Source organism: Scyliorhinus torazame, chromosome 3 (assembly GCF_047496885.1).
Source record: "Scyliorhinus torazame isolate Kashiwa2021f chromosome 3, sScyTor2.1, whole genome shotgun sequence".
In the NCBI taxonomy this organism is placed as follows: Eukaryota; Metazoa; Chordata; class Chondrichthyes; order Carcharhiniformes; family Scyliorhinidae; genus Scyliorhinus; species Scyliorhinus torazame.
In genome coordinates, this window is record NC_092709.1 from 206014298 (window position 1) to 206037778 (window position 23481).

The window sequence follows — 23481 nt, forward strand, 5'->3', positions numbered from 1 at the left end:
ACCATGGAGAACACCATGACTAGAAACTGAACCTGACTAACCATATAAATGTGCCCACAAGAGCAGGTCACAGACTAAGAATTCTGCAGTGAGTCATTCACATCCTGACTCCCCAAAGCCTGTCCACCACCTACAAGGCACCAGTCAGGACTGTGAGGGAATACTCTCCACTTGCCTGGATCAGTGCAGCTGCAACAGCACTCCAAGCTCAACACAAACCAAGGCCAAGTGACAAGCTCGATTGGTACCCCATCCACCAGTTTAAACATTCACTCCCTCCACCACTAAAGCACTGGCAGCAGTGTGCCTTATACAAGATGCACTGCTGCAACACTGTATCTGGGTCAAAATCCGAAAACCGGTGCTGGTTTTAGGACCACTGCTCATTTTTGATCTAGATTAATGATTGAGACTTGCATATGATTTCAGAGTTTGCAGATGATAGAAAACTCAATGTGGTTAACCATGAAAAGGCCAGTAGCAGACTTCAGAAAAAATTGGCAGACTGCTGCAATGGGCAGATAAGTGGCAGTTCAATTTTAACACCAGTGTGAAAAAATGCATTTGTGTAGGAAGATTGGGTAGAAAGAATGAAGTAAGCCATTATAAATAAATTATACAAATTTAATGGACGCAGGAACAGAGGCATCATGGGTGATGAACACAAATCTTTGAAGAAAAGTTTTGAAGTTTTTTAAAACCAAGGGTCTCGTATGCTTTTATCGGTATTGGCATAGAATACAAAAACAAGGATGTTGTGCTAAATCTATCATAATATTCTGCTGGAGAATTATGTTCAATTCTGGAGACGGCACTTCAGGAATGGATTTTCAGGAAAATACAAAAGTGATGGTGCCAGAAATGTGGGATGACTGGAGACGCTGGGATTCTCCTTTAATGCAAAGAAGGCTAAGATTGTAGTTTGCTGATGGTGTCTGCTGGTCTCCCTTTGAGTCATTTGACTTGCCTCGGTTGCCATCTTGGGTGGATCTTTTTGTTCTATTTTAGTTGTGTCCCTTGTTTAATATCTCTCTTGGGAATAGTTGACTTCAGTTTGAAGGGTGGTAGGGACCTCCAATCCATCGGGTTACCTGGAACGTTAGGGACTTGAAAGACCCTGTAAAGTTGTCAAGAGCATTTGCTCATCTTAATAGCCTAACTCTGATTTGTCTTTTTGCGGTAAACCTACTTCCGTATCAAGGATCAGACCAGGTTACGTGAGAGTTGGGCTGGGCAGGTTTTTCATTCCAGTTTTAATAGCAGGGCCAGGGGTATGGTAATTTTAATTGATAAGAGTCCAGTTCTCCTCTTCTCACATTATAGCTGACCCCAGCGATTGATTGTGTTATTGTCTGTGGTTCCCTGTCGAACACTCCAGTAGTTCTGGTCAACGTTTATGGCCCTAACTCAGGTGACACAAATTTCATTAACTCTCTGTTAGCTTCCCTCCTCAACCTCTCCTCGGCAGCTTATTTTAAAGGGCAACCTGAAATGTGTTTTAGACCCTAAATTACATTGATCTAAACCTAACTCTCTTGTCCTATTAGGGATAGCCAAAGCTGTGTGTGTGTGTGTGTAGGGTGGAGGGGGAGGGGTGGGGGAGTAGATCCCTGGTGCTTTTTCCACCCGAATGACAGGGATTTTTCCCCTCTTCTCCTCATGTCGACCATCATATTCCCACATTGATTTATTTTTTTCAGTTGGATAGTGCTCTATACCCTTTGGTAGTGGCGGCTGAGTACTCAGCAATTATAATTTCTGGCCAAGCCCCACATTTTGTGGATCTGTTGTTGGATTCCAGCCCCAACCACCGCCCACCCTGGAGACTGGATAGCATGCTGGCCAATTTTTAAAAGAAAATTGCAAGCACCTGTCTACCTCTGTTGGGGACTACAGCAAATTAAATAGGTCCGTCTCGGTCCTCCCCCTCCATGTTGTGAGAGTCTCTCAAGGCCATCCTTGGGGGGGGGGGGGATCATATCTTTTGATAGAGCAAAACGTTCGACCCCAAGAAGGCCACCGAGCCAAGTCAAATGATTCGACAAAGGGAGACCAGCAGACACCGTCAGCAAACTAAACCTAACCCCAACCACCCCAAATTACGGTCGAGTATAACCACACCCAAAAGCAAATGAAACAGTGGCAAACAATAATTTACCCTAAAGCCCACAATTACCAAACACAAATTCTAAGCTTACATTGTTGTGCAAACGTGCTGAGGATGAAGATTTTGGAGCAGCAGAAGCTGGTGGACTCCATTTTAGAGGTGGATCACCAGTATTCGCTACAGCCTACTCCATTTGCAAGCAGAAAAAGGCTGCAGACAGTTTGAACTACAATCTACTAATAAGGCTGTACGACAGTTGCAGCGCTCTAGGAGTACTTCTTGCGAATATGGGGGAAGAGGCCAGTCGTCTGCTGGCTCACCAATTTAAATGCCAAGCGGCCTCCTGTGAGATCCCCCAGATATGCAATTCAGGAGGCAGCCTCATTACTGCCCCTCTTGGGGTCAGTGCTTTTTTTATGCCCTAATAGACTTATACAGATCCTATTGCAAAGACCTGTATAAGTCGGAGCCTCCTTGGAAAAGTCGGTCATGTCTGATTTTCTGGACAGTTTGCCCCATCCCAGCTGTTTTGGCGGATAAGAGCTATGAGCTTGGACTCTCAATTATGCCCCAACGGGTTTTTGAAAGGTACTGTGGTTGATGTAGACTGGCAAGGCCCCTGGCCTAGACCGCTTTCCAATCAAATTTTATAAGAGGTTCTCGGAACAGCTTGCATCTTTGTCATTAGATATGTTTAATGACTCTCTATCCAGAGGTTCATTGCCTCTGACCTTTACCCGGGCCTCTATTCCTTGCTCATTAAGAAGGATAAGGACCTGATTGAGTATGGTTCATACTGACCCAGCTCTCTTTTAAACGGTGATGTTAAGCTCCTCGCTAAGGTCCTGCTGCTCGGGTTGGAGCCTTGTCTTCCCAATATAATTTCAGAGGATCAAAGGGGCTTTGTAAAAAGCCGGTAATGATCTGCCAATATATGTCATGCTTTAAATGTCATTCTGTCCTCCCCTGCACCTGGACCTGAGGTGATAGTTTCTCTTGATGCATTGAGAAAGCAATTGGCAGCATGAAGTGGGAATATTTATTTGAGATTTGGTTTTGACCATAAATTTGCCTCTTGGATCCGTTTGTTATATACTGCCCCCATGGCCAGCGTTCACACAAGCACGTTTTACTTCCCCCTTGAATAGGGACATCAGGCAGGGTTGCTTACTTACTCCAGTCTTATTCACCCTAACAATAGAACCGTTCTCTATAGCCTTGAGGGCCTTTAATCAATCAAGTGATGGCGATGGAACATCTGATATCTCTATGCAGATGATCTACTTTTATATGTTACAGACCCAATTCCCTCCATCGACAGCAAAGTGAAGGAATTTAATACGGGGCTCTTTTTCTGGCTATAAATTAAACCTAGGCAAGAGTGAATGTCTTCCGGCCAACCCCCCTGGAAGGCAATTTGGACTCCTTTGCCCATCTTCACTGGCCCCTATCTTTAATAATCACCTTTTCGCACCCTCTGGATTACAGCCAACATTTAAATCGTGGAAAATGAAGGAAATTGGACATTTTAGTGGCCTGTTGTAGAGGGGAGGTTTGCAAATTTTTGAGAGTTGGTGGACAAATTTCAGCCACCCAACTGTAGACATTTTCATTGTTTTCAAATGCGCTATTTCTCTTATGGCTTTTCCTTCCTTTCCTCTGGCTCCACTTTCCGTTTTGCTGAAAAGTATGTTATCCTTGGCCTGGCAAGGGGTCTGTCTGACGTACATGGCAATATTCTTTCATCTGATCCCTCCTCACTAAGCGAAGGGTGAAATGGGTGAGTGAGCTGGGCCCTGAATCTATTAGTAAGTGTTGGAGGGAGGCCCTTTACAGGGCCAACTTCACGTCCTCATGTGCCCGGTTGAGCCTAATTCAGTTCACGGTGCTGCATAGGACGCACTTGACAAAAGTGAGGATGAGTGGGTTTTCTCCAAAAATTGAGGACTGATGTGTTTGCCACTCACTTGCCCCGGCTGACCATATGCATATATTTTGGTCCTGCCCCAAACCCACCAGCTTCTGGGTTTCCTTTTTTAACACATGTCGGAGATGCTCTTGAGTTGGTCCCATGTCCGTTGGTAGCCATATTTGGAGTTTCGGATTCACCAGCAGTCCACCCTGGGGTCGAGGCAGACGTTGTTGCCTTTGCTTCACTTATAGCCCGGAGGTGGATATTACTAGGTTGTAGGTCTCCCATTCTGTTCAGTGCCTCTGGCTGGGTGGGAGACTTGATTTTCTCCAAATTCACCATCAGGGGTTCTGTGGAGAGGTTCTACCTGAGATGACAATCATTTATTTCCTTTTTTGTAGATTTAGACACCCCATCAGCTGTTAGGGTTTTTTTTAGGTATAATATTTAAGTTAATTAGTTTTCTTTTTTTTTTGGTGGTTGTTTGTAATTTTTGTGTTTTAGTTTGTTATTTTGTAAAACTTGGAGAAAATTTTTTTTATAAACATGAAAAAAATTGGATTATGATCCAGTGCTTCTTTACTCCCCCTTAGTTTAACAATTACACGCAGGTTTTAAGATTAACATGGATTACAAGTACGTCTTAATCTACAAATGTCTCATTAACACACATCCCTTTTAAGCACACAAGGTGACTATGGGAAAATGCACTCTGAACCCCAAGTGAATGTTTGTGGATGTCTCTTCAGAATCCCCCCCCACCCCAGATACTGTTTCGTGAGAGTAACACACTTTTTACAAACCTATTTCATCAGTCTGCTTTCCCTTCGCTTTTTACATTCCAAAATCCAGATCAGGTTTTCCAAATGACACTTAAACAAAGCTTCTGCTCCACTTTTAATAGTGAATCTAGTCCAGGATTTTGCACCACCCCCTTTTAGGTTTCCTTTGTCTTAACTGATTTTATATAAACTACGAGATCCAGCCATCGATTATATATTTATTTCCATAAATACATCTTATTTCAACTCCTGTTCCACAGTTGTAGTGTGATCTTACAAACCTGAAAATCAAAATCATTTTGGAATCTTTCTGGCATCTTCGCTTTCCTCTCAGCTCGGTATGTCTTTACTGAACAGTTCTCTATTCTAATTCCTTTTAACTTCTTGGAAACTTCTCTTAATTTCTCTACTTTTCTTAACTAGTTGCTCTTCAGGTCTTTGCACTTGTTTTCTTAACTATTACTCCATGTTATGACTTTTTTTCTAGCAAAGCTGAGAGAGATGTTCCCTCTCCAGCCTTCTAAACCAACTGCTTCTCAGCAGAGCTAGGAGAGTTACCTTCTCTCTCACTGCCTATCTCCAACTGCAATCAAATTAGCTAAACTAAAACTTAAACACTTCTCTACCTTACTGATGCACTATCAATTACCACAAGGACGAGAGTAGTGAAATAATCGAGGCTTTATTGAGCAAAGATTTGTGCCTCCTGTAGCTGGAACCAGAATGACTGCAGCACCGGCGAGCGCACACATTTATACGCCGCCTACTGGGCGGAGCCAGCAGGCATGGATTTACCCATGTACCTCTATTATATGTGCCTTACCGTAATACATATAATACAGCTAGTGGTGACTACCTCACTTACTAAGCCCCAGCTGCTAAGCAACCACTGCTGATTTATTTATTCTTCACAACGTAGCCCTCTCTAAGTACAATAGAAATGCAGTTGGAATTTAACCAACCCCCAGACATACAAACACTTTTGTCCGGCTGAATTTAACTATAGGTTTAACTATACCCTTCCAGGCACCGAAATAGTAAATGAAATCAACTTAAAACTATACCTTATTTCTAATGTTTACAGTACAAATCTAAATTCCTTAAACCAACCTTTGCTTTCCTAAAACTTGGATTTCCAAAAGGTGTTTGATAAGGTATCGCACAAAAGGCTACTTAATAACGTTAAGAGCCCATGCCATGGTGTTGGGGGTAGTATATTAGCATCATTAGAGAGAGGATTGGATAACTAATAGAAGACACAGTTAAAAGGGGCGTTTTTAGCTATTGCCAAGTTGATGCAAAAATATGAGAAGGCAAGTGGTGATGATGCCACAAAGTCTACAGAGGGATGTAGACAGGTTAGGTGAATGGACAAAAATTTGTCAGATGGAATATAATGTTGGAAAATGTAAGATATGCATTTTGGTAGGAAGAATAAAGGAGTGACTATTATTTAAATAAAGCAAGACTGCAGTAAGCTGCAGCTCCGAAGAAATTAGCATGCAATTTCAGCAGGTAATGGAGAGGCAAGTGGAATGTTGACTTTTATTTCAAAGGGAATGGAGTATAAAAATGGGGAAGTCTTTCTAAAACTATGCAAGCCACTAGTTGATCACACCTGGAATATTGTGAATTGTCCCCTTATCTAAGGAAATATATACAGGCTTGGAGGCAGTCCAGAGAAGGTTCACGAGGTTGATCCTGGGTATGGAGGGAGTTTTTTTATGAGGAGCAGTTAAGTGGATTGGGCCTTTACCCATTGAGTTTAGAAGAATGAGAGGCAACCTTATTGAGACATAAAGGATTCTCGGGGAGCTTGACAGGGTAGATGCTGAAAGGTTGTTTTCCCCTTGTTGGAGAATCTAGGACCAGAGGACATAATCTCAAAGTAAGGGGTTATGTATTTAAGACTGAGATGAGGAATTTCTTCTTAGAGTAGTGAATCTGTGGAATTCTTTACTGCAAAGGGCTACAGGGGCTGGGTCATTAAGTATGTTCAACGCTGAGATAGACAGATTTTTAATCAGTAAGGAATTCAAGGGTGATGTGGATAAAGCGGGAAAGTGGAGTTGAGGATTATCAGATCAGTCATGATCTCATTGAATGGTGGTGCTGACTCGATGGGCGGAATGGCCTGCTTCTGCTCTTGCATCTAGCGGTCTAAAAGAAACTGCAAAATACGAAGGTGTTTCGTGTGCACTAGCTAGTAGTTTAATTAAACCTGACCATAATCCAACCATCACAGTTGACCATGGCAAAGCTATTGAGAAGAGCAAGCCGTTAGCTAAGCAGCTAATTGTTGAACGTTTCACCACCATGAGCACTTCAGTTTTAATGTGTAACAAATGTGTGTACGGAAACCTATGGTGAGGGTAGTATCCTGTCTCAAGAATCATTGCCAAAACATGTCTGGTACTAAACTTTGACCATACTTGAGCAGATGAGAAAACCTTGTTCTTTTAAGTTAATGCTGGACAAAACCTATATAGCGGAACAAAGACCAAATACTGTTTAAATTCTCATCGCTGCTCGTGTAACAAGGGGCTAGAGCCCCTTGTTTTAGGAAAATCATAAAATCAAAAATTGCTGGGGGAAAAATTGGAAACATCTGCTAAGGAGGCCAATGCCAAAGTCTGGATGATATCTGATTAGAGAAGATGGATCCAGAAACGTCATCAAAAGAGACCATCCTTGCTCAGAAAATAGTGACTGTATTAAAACGGCAAATGTTTTGATTTAGTATGGTTTGCCATGAAAATTCCCTAGTCAACATAACATTTCAAAAACCAATTTGGGGGAATGCAGGTGAATAAACAATTAAGGACAATGAATAATTCAAATTTTCAAAACTTCTAATTTATTTTGTATGACATTAATGCTCAGCACTGTTTCTTTCTTATGCAGAAAATAACTTCTCCACATCCGATGGCTAATGCTGTGAGCGATGAATCTGTAACCAAAACAAACCTGGGCTTTATACATGCCTTTGTTGCTTCCATATCGGTTATTATAGTCTCTGAACTGGGTGACAAGACATTCTTCATAGCAGCTATTATGGCCATGCGCTACAATCGCCTCATCGTGCTCATGGGAGCTATGCTGGCTTTGGGATTGATGACCTGCTTATCTGGTTGGTGATTTTAAATTTATAAAAATATATGTTGCTTGTATTTCTTTGCCAGAAATGTACAAATTAAAGATTAAGCCAACAAGTGCGATGATGGTTACTGTTCTGTAATTCGGCTTGCTCACAAATTTAAACTGTACGCCCAATCTGGAAACAAGATTATTGTTTGGGAGAATGAGGGAGCAAGTGTCTATCTTGCTGCGATTGTCTATGCTGCCTGTCTTACACTCTAGCTCTTGGTCCCTTCTACTTTTATATTCCTATTCTTTTGTATTTCCTGTGCTTCTCTAACACTTGTCCTTAGCTCTGTCCAGTCTAAGCTTTGCCTTTGTGCAATGCTTTAGTCCCACTCTCTGCTCTTTTTCTCTCTCTATGTCCTTCCTGTGTCCTTCAAGCATAACCATGCATGTTCCTTTGCTCTTTTAGTCTATGATTTCTTCTTTCTGCCCCATTACTCTTGCATATATGTCTCACTCTCCAATTTCTTTCTTGGGAACATGGGAAATTCAACATTCTAAAAACAAAGCAAAATACCGCAGAAGTGATTCCCCCCCACCCCCACAAACACACACACACACACACCTGCCCCTCTGATTTCAAAGTTATGACTTCTCTGTGCCAGCCTGAAACTCTAAAATAATCTGCCAACCTCAGAAATATTGTATGAAAAGAACCTCAGATTCTCTGACCTGATCTGAGGCAAAAGCATCTCTGATCCATGGTTTTATCTTATTAGTCTCTTCTGTTACCTTCTGCCTTCTTTACTGTTTACTTGGTGCAATATTTCAACTGTGGCCTACTAAATAATTTGCATACGTTTAGCATTACTGTTTATTTTATACTTTTTTTTTTCATGTGTAAAACCTATAACCTCCTGTTTTATTAATTATATAGATATCTCCTTTTCCCCTCAATTTATTGTCTAATAAACTTTTTTTCTCAATTTTTAAATCTATGCTGTTTATAATCCACCTGAAGTCACTGTGGTGCTCTCTATATTTATGATAGAATCATAGAATTCCTGTAGTGCAGAAGAAGGCCATTCAGCCCATCATGTCTGCACTGACCCACTGAAAGAGCACCCTATCTAGGTTCAGTTCCTCCACATTATCCCCGTAACCCCACCTACTCTGTGCATCTTTGGACTGTGGGAGGAAACCAGAGCTCCCGGAGGCAACCCACGCAGACACGAGGAGAACGTATAAATTGTACGCAATTGCCCAAGGCCAGAGTTGAACCCGGGTCCCTGGTACAACTGTAAAATCAGGGCAAAGTTCCATCTGAGCTCTGATCTAAATATTCCCTCCCTCTAGCCCCGTCTCTAATTTTGTATCATCCAATGATAATGGTTTGTTTTGGACTGTGTAGGCGCTAGTACCAGCACCAACTCCTGGGGATCACTTCTGTTACATCTCAACATTAGTCACTCTTGTTTTCTGTCTTTTTGTGCAGCTGGCTGCCATGTTTTATTTAATACCGTGTTCCTAAGGCCATTAACAAAGCTGTTGTATGGTACTTTCTGAAAATCCCCATACATAACTTCTACCTCTCAGTACATTCTTTTTAGTTACTTAAGAATTCTTAAATTCATCAGACCTGGTGGCTTCTAGAAGATGATCCTTACTGGAAGGCTAGTTTATAGTTATCTGTATTTTCCCATTCTGCTTTCTTGAACAAATGTTCATTGGAAATCCTTAAGCCCCAGGCAATTTCCCTACCCAAGGATATTAATTCCTGTGCCTTTTTGAAGATTTCTAGACTGCTTGTGATGTGGGCCTGATAACTTTCCATTTTAAGTTCCACCTTTCAGTACTAATCTGCAATGAAAATAGAAATACTCAGCAGTTCTGGCAGCATCTGTGGAGAAATAAACAATTAACATTTCAGGACTGTGACTGTTCATCAGAACTAGGGTAGAAAAGTAATGGTTTTTGAGCACATGAAAGGGGAAAATCTCTCCATGCTGGAAGAGGAAGAAGTATTTGGTAGTGGCATCAGGAGATGATAGAAAATGCGGAGGATCATCCATTGACCATAAAAGATGGTGAGATGGAAGATCAGGGTGGGAGCACTATCATGCTTCTGGGAGTGAGGAGTGAGAGTAGAACTCTGTGAAATAAAACTGGCATGGTCAAAGACCCTGTCCTTCGCAGTAGGAAGGGCGTCTTCCATTAAGGAATAAGTACGACATATCAGAAGCACTAGTATGGAAGGTTGCATTGTCCAATGGATAAGTTGGTGAAACTGGGAGAACGGACTATTCGTCCTCTCAGGAAGTGGGATGTGAGGAAGTATAATCAAGGAAGCAGCAAGAGTCTGTAGGCTTATGGTGAATACAGGCTGATGGCCTAACCCCAAAAATTGAGAAAGAGAAGTTGAAGAAGGAAGGAGCTGGATATGGGTCATGTGAAGGCAAAAGTAAGGTGGAAATTGGAAGCAAAGTTGATTACATTTTCTAGTTCTGGTTGAGCACAGGGAATGGTACTGATACAAAAAGGGGAATGTTTCACATAAAACGGTTGGCATAGATAGAACCTCTGCAGATACCCATAGCAACATCTTTTATTTGAGGATGAGTCGATTTCAAGGAAAAGTAGTGCGAGAACAAGTTCAAACATGCAGAGTCGGGTAGTGATGGATGGGGACTGGATGCCGCTCCATTCAAGGAAGAAGTTTAGAGTTCTCAGATAGTCTTGATGGAAGATCAAGGTTACAGGGATTGGGTGGCAATGGTGAAACCTGTCTTGTAGCTATGTTATCTAATAATTCCATACTCTTGTGTACTCTTATTCCGTCTATCACGTCTGTCCTCTGAACATGAAAGGAAAATGTTCTTCATATCTATTATTTCTTCATTGTACATGGAACCTCCCCTTTGGCCCTCATTAGTTCTATCCTTTTTGCTAACTGTTTTACGTTAGCAGATATATTGTTAACTCTCACTTTATGTTGTGTACTCTTGACAATGTTTATGTATGCCTCAAATTTGCCATGTGGTGCTTCAACGCATTGAAGCAAGTTCAACTTTTTTTGTACCCCAATAATCACCTGTTTGAAAATTATCCATTGTTTACCTGCTTTTGTATCTTCCGATATCTCTGGACTAGCTCGTTTCCCTTTCCAATCTTGGGCCTTATCTTGTGAGAGTTATTTTCAATTGTTACATTGAACCAAAATTATTTTGATGGTTAAGTTCTTTACCACTGCATTCCAGTGTAAATGTACTGATCAAGGAAATAGTCCTAGATTGGACGGGGCCTGAGCTCGGGGGGTAGCACTCACGTGGAAGCTCTCTACTACTATCAAAAATACCTTTTAAGTGCAACAATTGAAATATTTCGGAAAGTTCAGAACTTGGCATAAGAAGGCACTTACCAGAATACTGGGGGGGGGGGGGGGAAAGAGGACTATTGGGTGAGCGACTAAAGAATTGTAAGAGAAGACACAGTACCAGAGGCCCAGCGGGCCGACTTTGCGAGTGGAGGGGGTCTTGGAGTAACGGCATCGTGGGTGGCTCCTGCACTCGTGCCGGCAGTACGGGTTGATTGAAGGAGAACCCTGTCTTTTTGGAGGTGTTTTTTTTTCTCTTGTTGTTTCCTCTCGTGGGTCTTTATTTCTCTGTCTCTCGTTGGGTCTTTTTCTTTTCCTTTTTCCTTTTTTTTTTTTGCCTCGTGGGTCTATATCTCAGGGTTTGTTTTGCCTTGCCCTCTATCTTGGTGGTTGTGGTGAGTGACGACTGCATCGTGGGTGGTGTTCCACGCAGGTGGCGGCACATCGGGCTTATCAGCATGATCGAAGCAGAATTCAGTTTTTGTTTTTCTCCTCGTGGTTTTTTTTTTAAACACGTGGATGAATTTTTTTTAGTGGAGATTTTGTTTTCTCGGTTCTCTTCTTTTTGTTTTTTTTTCTGGGGGGGGGAATTCTCTTTTCTTTCCCCTTATTTTTCCCTCTCCCTGTGGGGGGGGGTCCTTTTTTCTCTCTCTTCTCGCTCTCCTCCCACAGAACCGTGAAACGATCAGCCGTGTTTTTTTTAAATACTCGCCAAAACTCCCACCGATCTGTTCCCCGAACATGAAGAACACGAGATGAAAGAAGGATAAATAAAATCATGGGAAAAGGTCAGGCCAGGGGCCGCACAGGGACCAGTTGTGGAAAGGGTCTGCAGCAGAGGCAATTGGACGAGCGGACCAGCGCACGAGGCAGCGGAGCGCAAGTCTCGCCGGAGCGAAAGGGCGGAACAGCCAAGTACAAAACCTTCCCTCACTGGGAGGAAACTGGACGGTGGCATCCCTCTCGGAGGCAATGAAAGAGCACCGTCAAGAAATCAAAACGGACATACAGGGCTGCGATGAAAGATGCGTCTGCTGAAACTCTGGTGCAAATACAGATTGCTCTGAGCAGGGCCGAAAAGAAACTGGAGGCCCAGGAAGCCACCACCAAAGACCTTGAAAGCGCCACAACCGACCAAAGTGACCGGATCATGGCACTGGAAAGGAGGTGGAGAGACTGGTCGCGATGCAGGGTAACCTGAGGGGAAGGTCGAGGACCAGGAAAATTGGTCAAAGATGCAGAACCTGCGGATCGTGTGCCTAAATGAAGGGACTGAAGGCAGAGACCCCACGATCTACGTGGCCCAAATGCTGAGCAACCTGGTGGGAAGGGTGACCTTCCCTAACCCACCAGAAATAGACGGGGTTCACCGGCCGCTGTGACCGAAACCCAAGGCCAGGGAACAACCAATGGCCATCATAGCCAAATTACACCGGTTCCAGGACCAGGAAAGATTCCTGCGCTGGGCCAGGCAGTCCAGAAACTGCAATTGGGAAGGACACAGACTCCAAATTTTCTTTTTTATATAAATTTAGAGTACCCATTTTTTTCCATTTAAGGGGCAATTTAGCGTGGCCTACCCTGCATATCCTTGGGTTGTGGGGGTGAAACCCATACAGACGCGGAGAATGTGCAAACTCCACACGGACAGTTACCCAGGGCCGGAATTCGAACCTGGGTCCATGGTGCCAGAGGCAGTAATGCTAACCAGTGTGCCACTGTGCTGCCCTACAGACTCCGAATTTATCAGGACATTGGGGGACCTGACCAAACGCAGGACAGAATTTAACAGGGCGAAAGCAGCGGTGTACAAAAGCGGCATACGCTTCGGAATATTTTACCCAGCCAAACTCTGGGTCACATAGCAGGGGAAAGAACCTTTTTCCACGTCCCCGGCTGAAGTAAAAGCAGATAAGTTTATTGCGAGTGCGGCTGGGACAGCAACAACAGGGGAGGCGGGGAAGGGCCCAGGCAATGAACGGCAGCGTGGAAGAGAAAGAAAATAACCTCTTTTCCCACCCCCGCTCCCCGCCACAACCCAACTGACGGAACTATGAGCCGCCACCCGAGTGACCGCTGCAGCCGGAAGAGGGTGGCCCTGTACGTACAGACGAGGAGTAACAGCACAGGGAAGGCGGAGGGGGAAGATGGGGAAAGAATATACCAAAACCAGAGAGAATGGGTGGGAGGACAGTAGCTCCCGGGGCGAGGGTCATCTAGCGGGAGAGCTAGTGCCGGGAGCATGCAGCAGATAGAGACCGCGGCGGTCCCCCAACTGGGGGGACGGGGGGGGGGGGGGGGGGGGGGGACGGGGGGACAAGCAGTGGGGACAGAAGCAAGGCGGGAACAGAGGTGGGGGATGGCAAATAAGAGGGGGGGGGCATGGGGAAAGGGACAGGGAGCGAAACGGATAATATGGCTACATAGGGCCGCAACTAAGGGCCTGGAACAAAGAAGCACTGCAGACAACCACTCAGTACGGTCTCTGGGGGAAGGGAGATCCTGGAGTACAGGGGCCTACCTACCTGGCGGATGCACTGTTGGCAGCTGTGTTGGGTGCCCTCTGGACAAAGCGAAACCCCAGAGTGCAGGGGCATATCCACATGGCGGACGCACAGTTAATGGACATGTTGGGTGACCCTGGTCAAAGGGAAACTCCGGAGCGCAGGGACACGACCGCATGGGGAAAGCAGTGACTGCGTTCATCTTGGACGGCCCCCTAACAAAGGGAAACCCCGGAGTGTAGGCGCACGTCCACCAGGTAAGTATGGTTAATCCCACAGGAGCGGGGGGACAAAACAAAACCCACCAGGATAGTCACCTAGAATGTCTGGGGACTTAAAGCCCAGTGAAAAAATCCAGAGTCTTCACCCACCTCATGAGAGCCGACATAATCTTTCTCCAAGTGACACACCTGAGAGAGCAGGACTGACAGCGGTTAAGGAAGGGCTGGGTGGGACAGACTTACCATTCTTGTTACAGGACGAATGTCGGGTGGGTAACGATTTCTGTTAAATGAGAGGACAATGTTTAAGGTGGCGAAGATGGTAACAGACCCAGAGGGATGGTACATCATGGTCAGTGGTGCCCTGGACGGGGCACCAGTAGTATTTGTCAACGTGTACTCTCCCAACTGGGACGACGCAAAATTCTTGAAGAAGACCACTGATCACGGAGGGGGACTTTAACTGTGTACAGGACCCACAGACAGACAGGTTGAACTCCAGAATGGGGAAGACCTCTAACGTGGCGAAAGAACTCGGTCACTTCGTGAGGCTGATGGGGACGGTGGACCCATGGGGGTTCACCTACCCAGTAGAGAAGGAGTTCTCCTCCTTCTCCCCAGTACACAACGTATAGTTGAGGATTGACTTATTTGTGGTCGGAAAATCGGTGCTCCCAGGGCTGGTCAAGGATGAGTACTCCGCAATTGTAATCTCTGACCACGCTCCACATTATATGGATGTGAGGTTGGAGACGGGCAGCACCCAACGCTCCACTATTTGCCGACAAGGCTTTCAGCGAAAGGGTGTCACAGGCCATAGCGGAATATACGACAAACAACCAAAACAGGAAGGTCTCACCCTCTGCTTCCAGGGTGGCGCTAAAGGCTGTGATTAGAGGAGAAATTATTGCCTTTAAAGCGCAAAGGGATAGAGTGGAGAGAGTACCTAGGCAGCAGCTGGTCAACTCCATACTAGAGATAGACCGTAAATACTCAGAAGCCCCGACTGTAGAGCTCTTGGCGGAGAGGAAAAAGCTACAAATGGACTTTGACCTGCTCTCCACAAACAAAGCAGTGCAGCACCTCCATCAGGCATGGTGGACCCTATACAATCACGGGGACAAAGCCAGCTGCCTGCTGGCACACCAGCTGAGAAATCAGGCAGCCACCTGAGAAATCACGCAAATTAGGGACAACCGAGGCACGTTAGAAACAGACCCAGACATGGTTAACAAAACCTTCAAAGACTTTTACCAGGGACTGTACATCTCGGAGCATTCCACCAGGACACTCTGGGATGAAACAGTTCCTCGATGGACTGGACATGCCAGTCGTGGGGAGGACAGAAAACGGGGCCTGGGAGCACCGCTGGAACTGGGAGAGATCATGGAGAGTATAAGCCCCATGCAGGCGAGGAAGGCGCCAGGATCAGACGGGTTACCGGAGGACTTCTACAAAACAGTTGCGACAGCACTGGCTCCGCACCTGCGGGAGATGTTCACAGACTCGCTGGCAAGGAGCACACTGCCACCTACGCTAGCACGAGCTTCAATCTCGCTAATACCTAAGAAAGACAAAGACCCGACTGAATGTGGTTCATACAGACCCACCTCACTACTAAATGTAGATGCCAAAATATTGGCCAACATCCTCTAGCCAAAAGGCTAGAAGACTGTGTACCAGAGGTGGTCGCAGAGGATCTAATGGGCTTTGTCAAAGGTAGCCAGCTAACATCGAATATCAGCCACCTGCTGAACATGAACATGGCCCCATCCAGGGAACGGGGACCTGAGGTGATCATCTCGCTGGACACAGAAAAGGCCTTCGACAGAGTAGAGGTGCTGGAGCGGTTCGGGCTCGGAAAAGGATTCACCTCATTGGTGAAGCTCCAGTACAATGCAAGCCTACGGACAAACAACACCAGCTCCCAGTAATTCCAGCTGCATTGGGGCACCAGGCAGGGATGCCCGTTGTCCCCACTGCTGTTCGCCCTCGCGATCGAACCATTAGCAATCGTGCAAAGAACTGGAGGTGGATCCAAAGAGGAGGCAGAGAACATAGAGTCTCACTCTATGCGGATGACCTGCCCCTCTACATATTGGACCCACAAAGCAGCATGAAAGGAATTAGCGCCTGAAAGAGTTTGGTGCCTTCTCGGGCTACAAATTCAACATGAGCAAAAGTGAGATTTTCCCGGTGAACCTGCAAGGGGGAGGGGCAGCACTGGTGGTACTGTCGTTTAAACGTGCCCGACACACATTCCACTACCTGGGGATCCAAATCGCTCATGGCTGGATGGGGATCCACAAATGGAACCTGACCAGTCTGACCGAGGAAGTCAAAAAGGTCCTGCACAGGTGGAACACACTCCCTGGCAGGGAGAGTCCAGGCGATCAAAATGAACATACTGCCCAGGTACCTCCTTCCTACTTGGATCCATCCTCATCGATATCCCCAAGGCTTTTTTCAACGCACTGGGCAAATTAACCATGCGTTTGTATGGGGGGGAAAGAATGCCAGGATCACAAAGAAGGTCTTACAAAAAACAAAATCCAGGGGAGGGCTAGCCCTCCCAAACTTACAATTCTACCACTGGGCAGGGACAGCGGAAAGAGTGATGGGATGGATAAAGAAGCCAGAAGCCGAGTGGGTACGCGCGGAGGAGGCCTCCTGTAAGGGGACCTCTCTCCGGGCCCTCGCCACGGTGGCACTCCCACCCCCACCCAAGAAACACTCCAGCAAGCTCAGTGGTGATAGCCACCCTCCAGACGTGGAACCAACTAGGGCAGCAATTCGGACTGACCGGAATGTCCGATAAAGCCCCCATCTGCAATAACCACAGGTTCACATCAGCACTCGCCGATGCCACCTTCAAAAGGTGGAGACAGGATGGGGGGACATTGACACTCCGGGATCTATACACTGACGATCACCACACTGGGCGAACTAATGCAGAGATTCCAACGAGCTAAAGGCAACAAACTCAGATACCTGCAGCTTAAAAACTTCCTACAGGAGACAAGAACATACCCGCGGTCACCATGACAGACACTATTAGAAGAGCTACTGGATGCAGACATCCTCGGCAGAGGGAACTGTAGTGACATGTACGAACGACTGCTGGAGAGGGCCAACACCGAACTGGACACGACAAGGAGGAAATGGGAGGAAGACTTGGGGTTTGAAATAGGGTGGGGACTCTGGAGCGAAGCATTGCACAGGGTCAACTCTACTCCACATGCGCAAAGCTCAACCTAACGCAACTAAAAGTGATACATAGAGCCCACTTGACCAGAAACCGAATGAGCAAGTTGTTCGCGGAGATGGAGGACAGATGTGAACGGTGCCAAGGAGTTCCGACCAAGACCGCCTTCTTCGAGGCAGACCGCCTTCTTCGAGACGAGGCAATGTCCAAAGTGGTGGGGATGAGGGTGGAGCCATGCCTGAACGTGGAGGTTTTTGGGCTATCAGACCAGCCAGATCTCTTCATGGGGAGGAGGGCGGGCGCCCTTGCCTTTGCCTCCCTGATCGCCCGCCATAGAATCCTGCTCGGCTGGTGATCAGCAGCACCACCTAAAGCTGCAGACTTGCTGTCCGACCTATCGTAATTTCTCCAAATGGAGAAAATCAAATTCGCCATTCGTAGATCGAAAGAGGGCTTCCACAAAACATGGGAGCCATTCACCCGACTGTTCCGAGACCTGTTTGTGGCCAACACATAAATAGCCAGTAGCCAGGGTGAAATAGCCAGGACAAGACAGAAAGAGGGAAGTGAGAGAGGACCCGTGGGGGGGAGCAAGGTGAGGGAGTAAAACCCAGCAAGAAAGAATGGGGGGCAGCAGTGAAGAGGGGGAGAAGGGGGGGGGGGAGAGAACAAAATCAGGGAGCCAGAAGGGGGAACAGATAAGAAAACAAAAACAGAAGGGGGAGAGCACAGGGGAAGACAACACAACAATGGCAGCAACCACAACACGGTGAGGGAACGTGAAGAAAAACAGGAAGGGGAAACGTGCAATGGCCCAGTTAGATAATCGGTAAAAAGGAAGCAATAGAAGAGAGGGGAGGAAAGAGCCCTCCTATCCAGGTATATTTCCTAGAGCCCATGTGTTTTCCTTTGCAAGGAAACTTGCACAAAACTGTATTTTAAAACAGTTCTATAAAAAAAAAGGGAGGACATTGGGGGGGGGTGCGGGGGTCAGGGAGAAGCGAGCTGGGGGTTAGGGACGATTGCACGCTGAGCCAGACGGCGACAGACTGTAAATAGACAAACCTAAGAAGCCTTTTTGTACTACACAATAAATTAAAACAAATGGCAATGTATATAATTTTGAAAATGCCAATAAAAATTTATTTCTACTGTTTCACAATTTTCTCTATCTGTGAAGGCTAGAGCTGTAACGGCCCTTTTTTTTTTTTTTTTTTTTTTTTTGTTGAAAAATCAGCCCAACAATGTTCTCTTGTGTGTTAGCCATGGCTGAATCGGTAGGACGGCTGCCTCTGAGTCACAAGGTCCAAATTTAAGCCCTACTTGGGGTTTAAGCGCAAAAATCAAGGCTGATATCTGTGCAGTATTGAGGGAGTGCTGCACTGTTGCAAGTGCTGTCTGCTTGAGTGGATGTAAAAGTTCCCCTGGCACTATTTACTAAGAAGAACAAGAGAGTTGTCCTGGCCAATATTATCCCTCAATCACTATCGCACAAAAATAATTTACTTGTGTTGCAGTGTATTTGTTAGGATATTGCAATAGTGATTACACCTCAAAGGTACTTCATTGACTAAAGCTCAGAACCTCGGTGGTTATGAAAATGCATGTTTTCTACATAAATGCAAGTCTTTTTTCTCTCCTGTACCACTTATGTTGCTTGAAACCAAATTGTGGCATACTTAATGTCAACTGACTGTTGGACTCTGCTCCTCCTGACCTGATATGAGAGTTGTGTGGTAAACCGCTCTGCTCAAAAATAAGATCAGCAGATTCTGGGCACGAAGGCAATCGATGGATCTTCATATAGGGTGGGAATGTCAACTTGGGAAAATTGGCCATGAACCAGGGGAGGGACAGTATAGCATCCTTCTGCTTTTGTTATTTGCAGGATTTCAGCCAGACCTTTGGTTGTTACACCTGAATTGATTTGTGCATTTGGGGATCGGATGTGCATCAGATCCTCCTGTTTAGCAGAAAACATGTTTTTATTTTTGCAAAGTGATCGCTGACAGGAAATATGAGATAGAGAGATAGAAACGTGAAAGTATATTTTTGAAATAGCCCTGAAGAATTATTTATTTTAAAGATTTATATTATCTGTTCTGTTTGTGAATGTGAACCAAATGAACTTCGCGCTCTTAAATTGCGGGGAGGGAGAAGAGAAGGACTGAATTAAAACATCAGTGGTTTGCAATAGGGCTGCAGTCTTATATTTCATTCTTTATTGCAGTTCTTTTTGGCTATGCTACTACAATAATCCCCCGGAAGTATACGTATTATGTATCAACTGCTCTGTTTGCAATATTTGGCTTCCGGATGCTTTGGGAAGGCTTGAAGATGAGTCCTGATGAAGGTCAGGAAGAGCTGGAAGAAGTGCAAGCAGAAATCAAAAAGAAAGATGAAGCGGTATGTATGATGACCTCTCATTCTCTCTCACTCACACACACACACACACACACACACACACACACACTCGTTTCAGTGCAATACGCCTGTTTCAATCCGATTTGGGTCTCAACGGGTATCCCGGCTAAGATTTTACAAAGCAAAATGCTGTGAATGCTGGAAATCTGAAGTAAAATTAAAATGTTGGAAATACTCTTCTGTGCCGCGAATAGTTGTTCTGACAAATGATCATTGACCTCCAGTATTAACTCTGCCTCACTCTCCATAAATGAATGTTGCTGGATCTGCTGAAAAATGTACCCTCTAATTGTATTTAATTTGCCGTTGTTTATGTGCACAGATCCCTTAATGTTTATATGCTGCAGCTGCTCATGTAACCTAGAGGGGCCACGTTGTGCGTGGAAAGTCTGGGGTTGCTGCTTGGTGGCACAGTTTACAGAGTAAATTGCTGCTGATTTCCAGCATTTTATGCTTATGTTTGGAAGATTTTATTTGGGGTTGGGTGAAGGTGTAAGGGAAAGAAGTGTATTTGGTATTTTTTTTGCATGATTGAGCTTAAATGCGATCGTTTAAGGTTCAAAGACCCGAGTACTGTTGTTCTTGAATAGTTTGTTCCAAATCCTTTAATTTATTTGAAAACACCTCTGATCACAGCTTCATTCAAAGGCTCTCTCAATTTTAGTGTAATGCTAGCAATGAAAAGTCAGCTGAGCACAAGAATAAGTCTTGCTACAATATGTAGGGCATTTATGAGACAACATCTGGAGTACTGTGTGCAGATGTACTTGCCTTGGAAGTGGAAGAGTGAGGGCTCATTAGATTGGCTCCTGGGACAAAAATTTGTTTTAAAACTCTTCCCTTCCCATCTCCTCTGCATCTTCACATATGTTCCCTTCTTATCATAGTATCATATAATTTACAGTGCAGAAGGAGGCCATTCGGCCCATCGAGTCCACACCACCCCTTGGAAAGCGCACCCCACCCAAGCCCACACCCCATCCCCGCAATCCCACCCAACCCAACCCAATCTTTTTTGGACACTAAGGGCAATTTACCATGGCCAATCCACCTAACCTGCACATTTGTGGACTGTGGGAGGAAACCCGAGCCCCCGGAGGAAACCCATGCAGCCACACGGAGAAAGTGCAAACTCCATACAGACAGTGACCCAAGCCGGGAATCGAACCTGGGACCCTGGAGCTGTGAAGCAACTGTGCTAACCACTATGCTACCCTGCCCCCTATAGGTCCCACTTTTTCCTCAACTATCCTTTTGCTCTTTGTATACCGGTAAAACATCTTGGATTTTCTTAATCTTGCTTGCAAATATTTTTCATGCCCTCTCTTTGATTTCCTTATTTCTTTTTTTTCTTGATCCCTGTACTTTCTATACTCCTCCTAGGCTATTAGTGTTGATTTTTTTTTTGTGACCATCATAAGCTTTCTTTTTACCTTCCCCTGTGTTTTTCCAGATAACCATGGAGATTAGATTTGGCAATACCATTCTTATTTTTGTTGGGGACATGTCTGCTTTGTACCTTCAGGATCTCACTTCTTAATGCTTCCCACTGGTTTACCAATGATTTATCCTTTAGCAGTCTTGCCCAGTCCACCTCAGCCAAATCACTTCTCAATTTTGTAAAATTTGCCTTCTCCCCTCAGTTTAAAACTTTTACTCCCTATTTATCTCTGTCCTTTTCTATAATAACAATAAATCTAACTGAATTGTGGTCACTATCCCCAATGCCCACTGTCACTTCACCCACTTGCCCATCTTCATTTCCCAAGACTAAATCTAGAATTGTCTCTTCTTGTTGGGCTTGTCATACAAAGAACAAACAAAGAACAAAGAAATGTACAGCACAGGAACAGGCCCTTCGGCCCTCCAAGCCCGTGCCGACCATACTGCCCGACTAAACTACAATCTTCTACACTTCCTGGGTCCGTATCCTTCTATTCCCATCCTATTCATATATTTGTCAAGATGCCCCTTAAATGTCCCTATCGTCCCTGCTTCCACTACCTCCTCCGGTAGCGAGTTCCAAGTACCCACTACCCTCTGCGTAAAAAACTTGCCTCGTACATCTACTCTAAACCTTGCCCCTCTCACCTTAAACCTATGCCCCCTAGTAATTGACCCCTCTACCCTGGGGAAAAGCCTCTGACTATCCACTCTGTCTATGCCCCTCATAATTTTGTATACCTCTATCAGGTCGCCCCTCAACCTCCTTCGTTCCAGTGAGAACAAACCAAGTTTATTCAATCGCTCCTCATAGCTTATGCCCTCCATACCAGGCAACATTCTGGTAAATCTCTTCTGCACCCTCTCTAAAGCCTCCACATCCTTCTGGTAGTGTGGCGACCAGAATTGAACACTATACTCCAAGTGTGGCCTAACTAAGGTTCTATACAGCTGCAACATGACTTGCCAATTCTTATACTCAATGCCCCGGCCAATGAAGGCAAGCATGCCGTATGCCTTCTTGACTACCTTCTCCACCTGTGTTGCCCCTTTCAATGACCTGTGGACCTGTACTCCTAGATCTCTTTGACTTTCAATACTCTTGAGGGTTCTACCATTCACTGTATATTCCCTACCTGCATTAGACCTTCCAAAATGCATTACCTCACATTTGTCCGGATTAAACTCCATCTGCCATCTCTCCGCCCAAGTCTCCAGACAATCTAAATCCTGCTGTATCCTCAGACAGTCCTCATCGCTATCCGCAATTCCACCAACCTTTGTGTCGTCTGCAAACTTATTAATCAGACCAGTTACATTTTCCTCCAAATCATTTATATATACTACAAAGAGCAAAGGTCCCAGCACTGATCCCTGTGGAACACCACTGGTCACAGCCCTCCAATTAGAAAAGCATCCCTCCATTGCTACCCTCTGCCTTCTATGGCCTAGCCAGTTCTGTATCCACCTTGCCAGTTCACCCCTGATCCCGTGTGACTTCACCTTTTGTACTAGTCTACCATGAGGGACCTTGTCAAAGGCCTTACTGAAGTCCATATAGACAACATCTACTGCCCTACCTGCATCAATCATCTTAGTGACCTCCTCGAAAAACTCTATCAAGTTAGTGAGACACGACCTCCCCTTCACAAAACCGTGCTGCCTCTCACTAATACGTCCATTTGCTTCCAAATGGGAGTAGATCCTGTCTCTAAGAATTCTCTCCAGTAATTTCCCTACCACTGACGTAAGGCTCACCGGCCTGTAGTTCCCGGGATTATCCTTGCTACCCTTCTTAAACAGAGGAACAACATTGGCTATTCTCCAGTCCTCCGGGACATCCCCTGAAGACAGTGAGGATCCAAAGATTTCTGTCAAGGCCTCAGCAATTTCCTCTCCAGCCTCCTTCAGTATTCTGGGGTAGATCCCATCAGGCCCTGGGGACTTATCTACCTTAATATTTTTTAAGACACCCAACACCTCGTCTTTTTGGATCACAATGTGACCCAGGCTATCTACACCCCCTTCTCCAGACTCAACATCTACCAATTCCTTCTCTTTGGTGAATACTGATGCAAAGTATTCATTTAGTACCTCGCCCATTTCCTCTGGCTCCACACATAGATTCCCTTGCCTATCCTTCAGTGGGCCAACCCTTTCCCTGGCTACCCTCTTGCTTTTTATGTACGTGTAAAAAGCCTTGGGATTTTCCTTAACCCTATTTGCTAATGACTTTTCGTGACCCCTTCTAGCCCTCCTGACTCCTTGCTTAAGTTCCTTCCTACTTTCCTTATATGCCACACAGGCTTCGTCTGTTCCCAGCCTTTTAGCCCTGACAAATGCCTCCTTTTTCTTTTTGACGAGGCCTACAATATCACTCGTCATCCAAGGTTCCCGAAAATTGCCGTATTTATCTTTCTTCCTCA

General features: G+C 45.3%; 1 protein-coding gene across 1 annotated transcript in view; it reads left to right on the forward strand.

The window, feature by feature from the left end:
• Window positions 1-23481, forward strand: part of tmem165 (transmembrane protein 165) — a 49613-nt gene that overhangs the window by 11954 nt on the left and 14178 nt on the right. The window contains exons 2-3 of the mRNA XM_072496783.1: window positions 7706-7931; window positions 19419-19594. Of these exons, the coding sequence (XP_072352884.1) occupies window positions 7706-7931; window positions 19419-19594 (402 nt within the window). The remainder of the gene's footprint in view (window positions 1-7705; window positions 7932-19418; window positions 19595-23481) is intronic.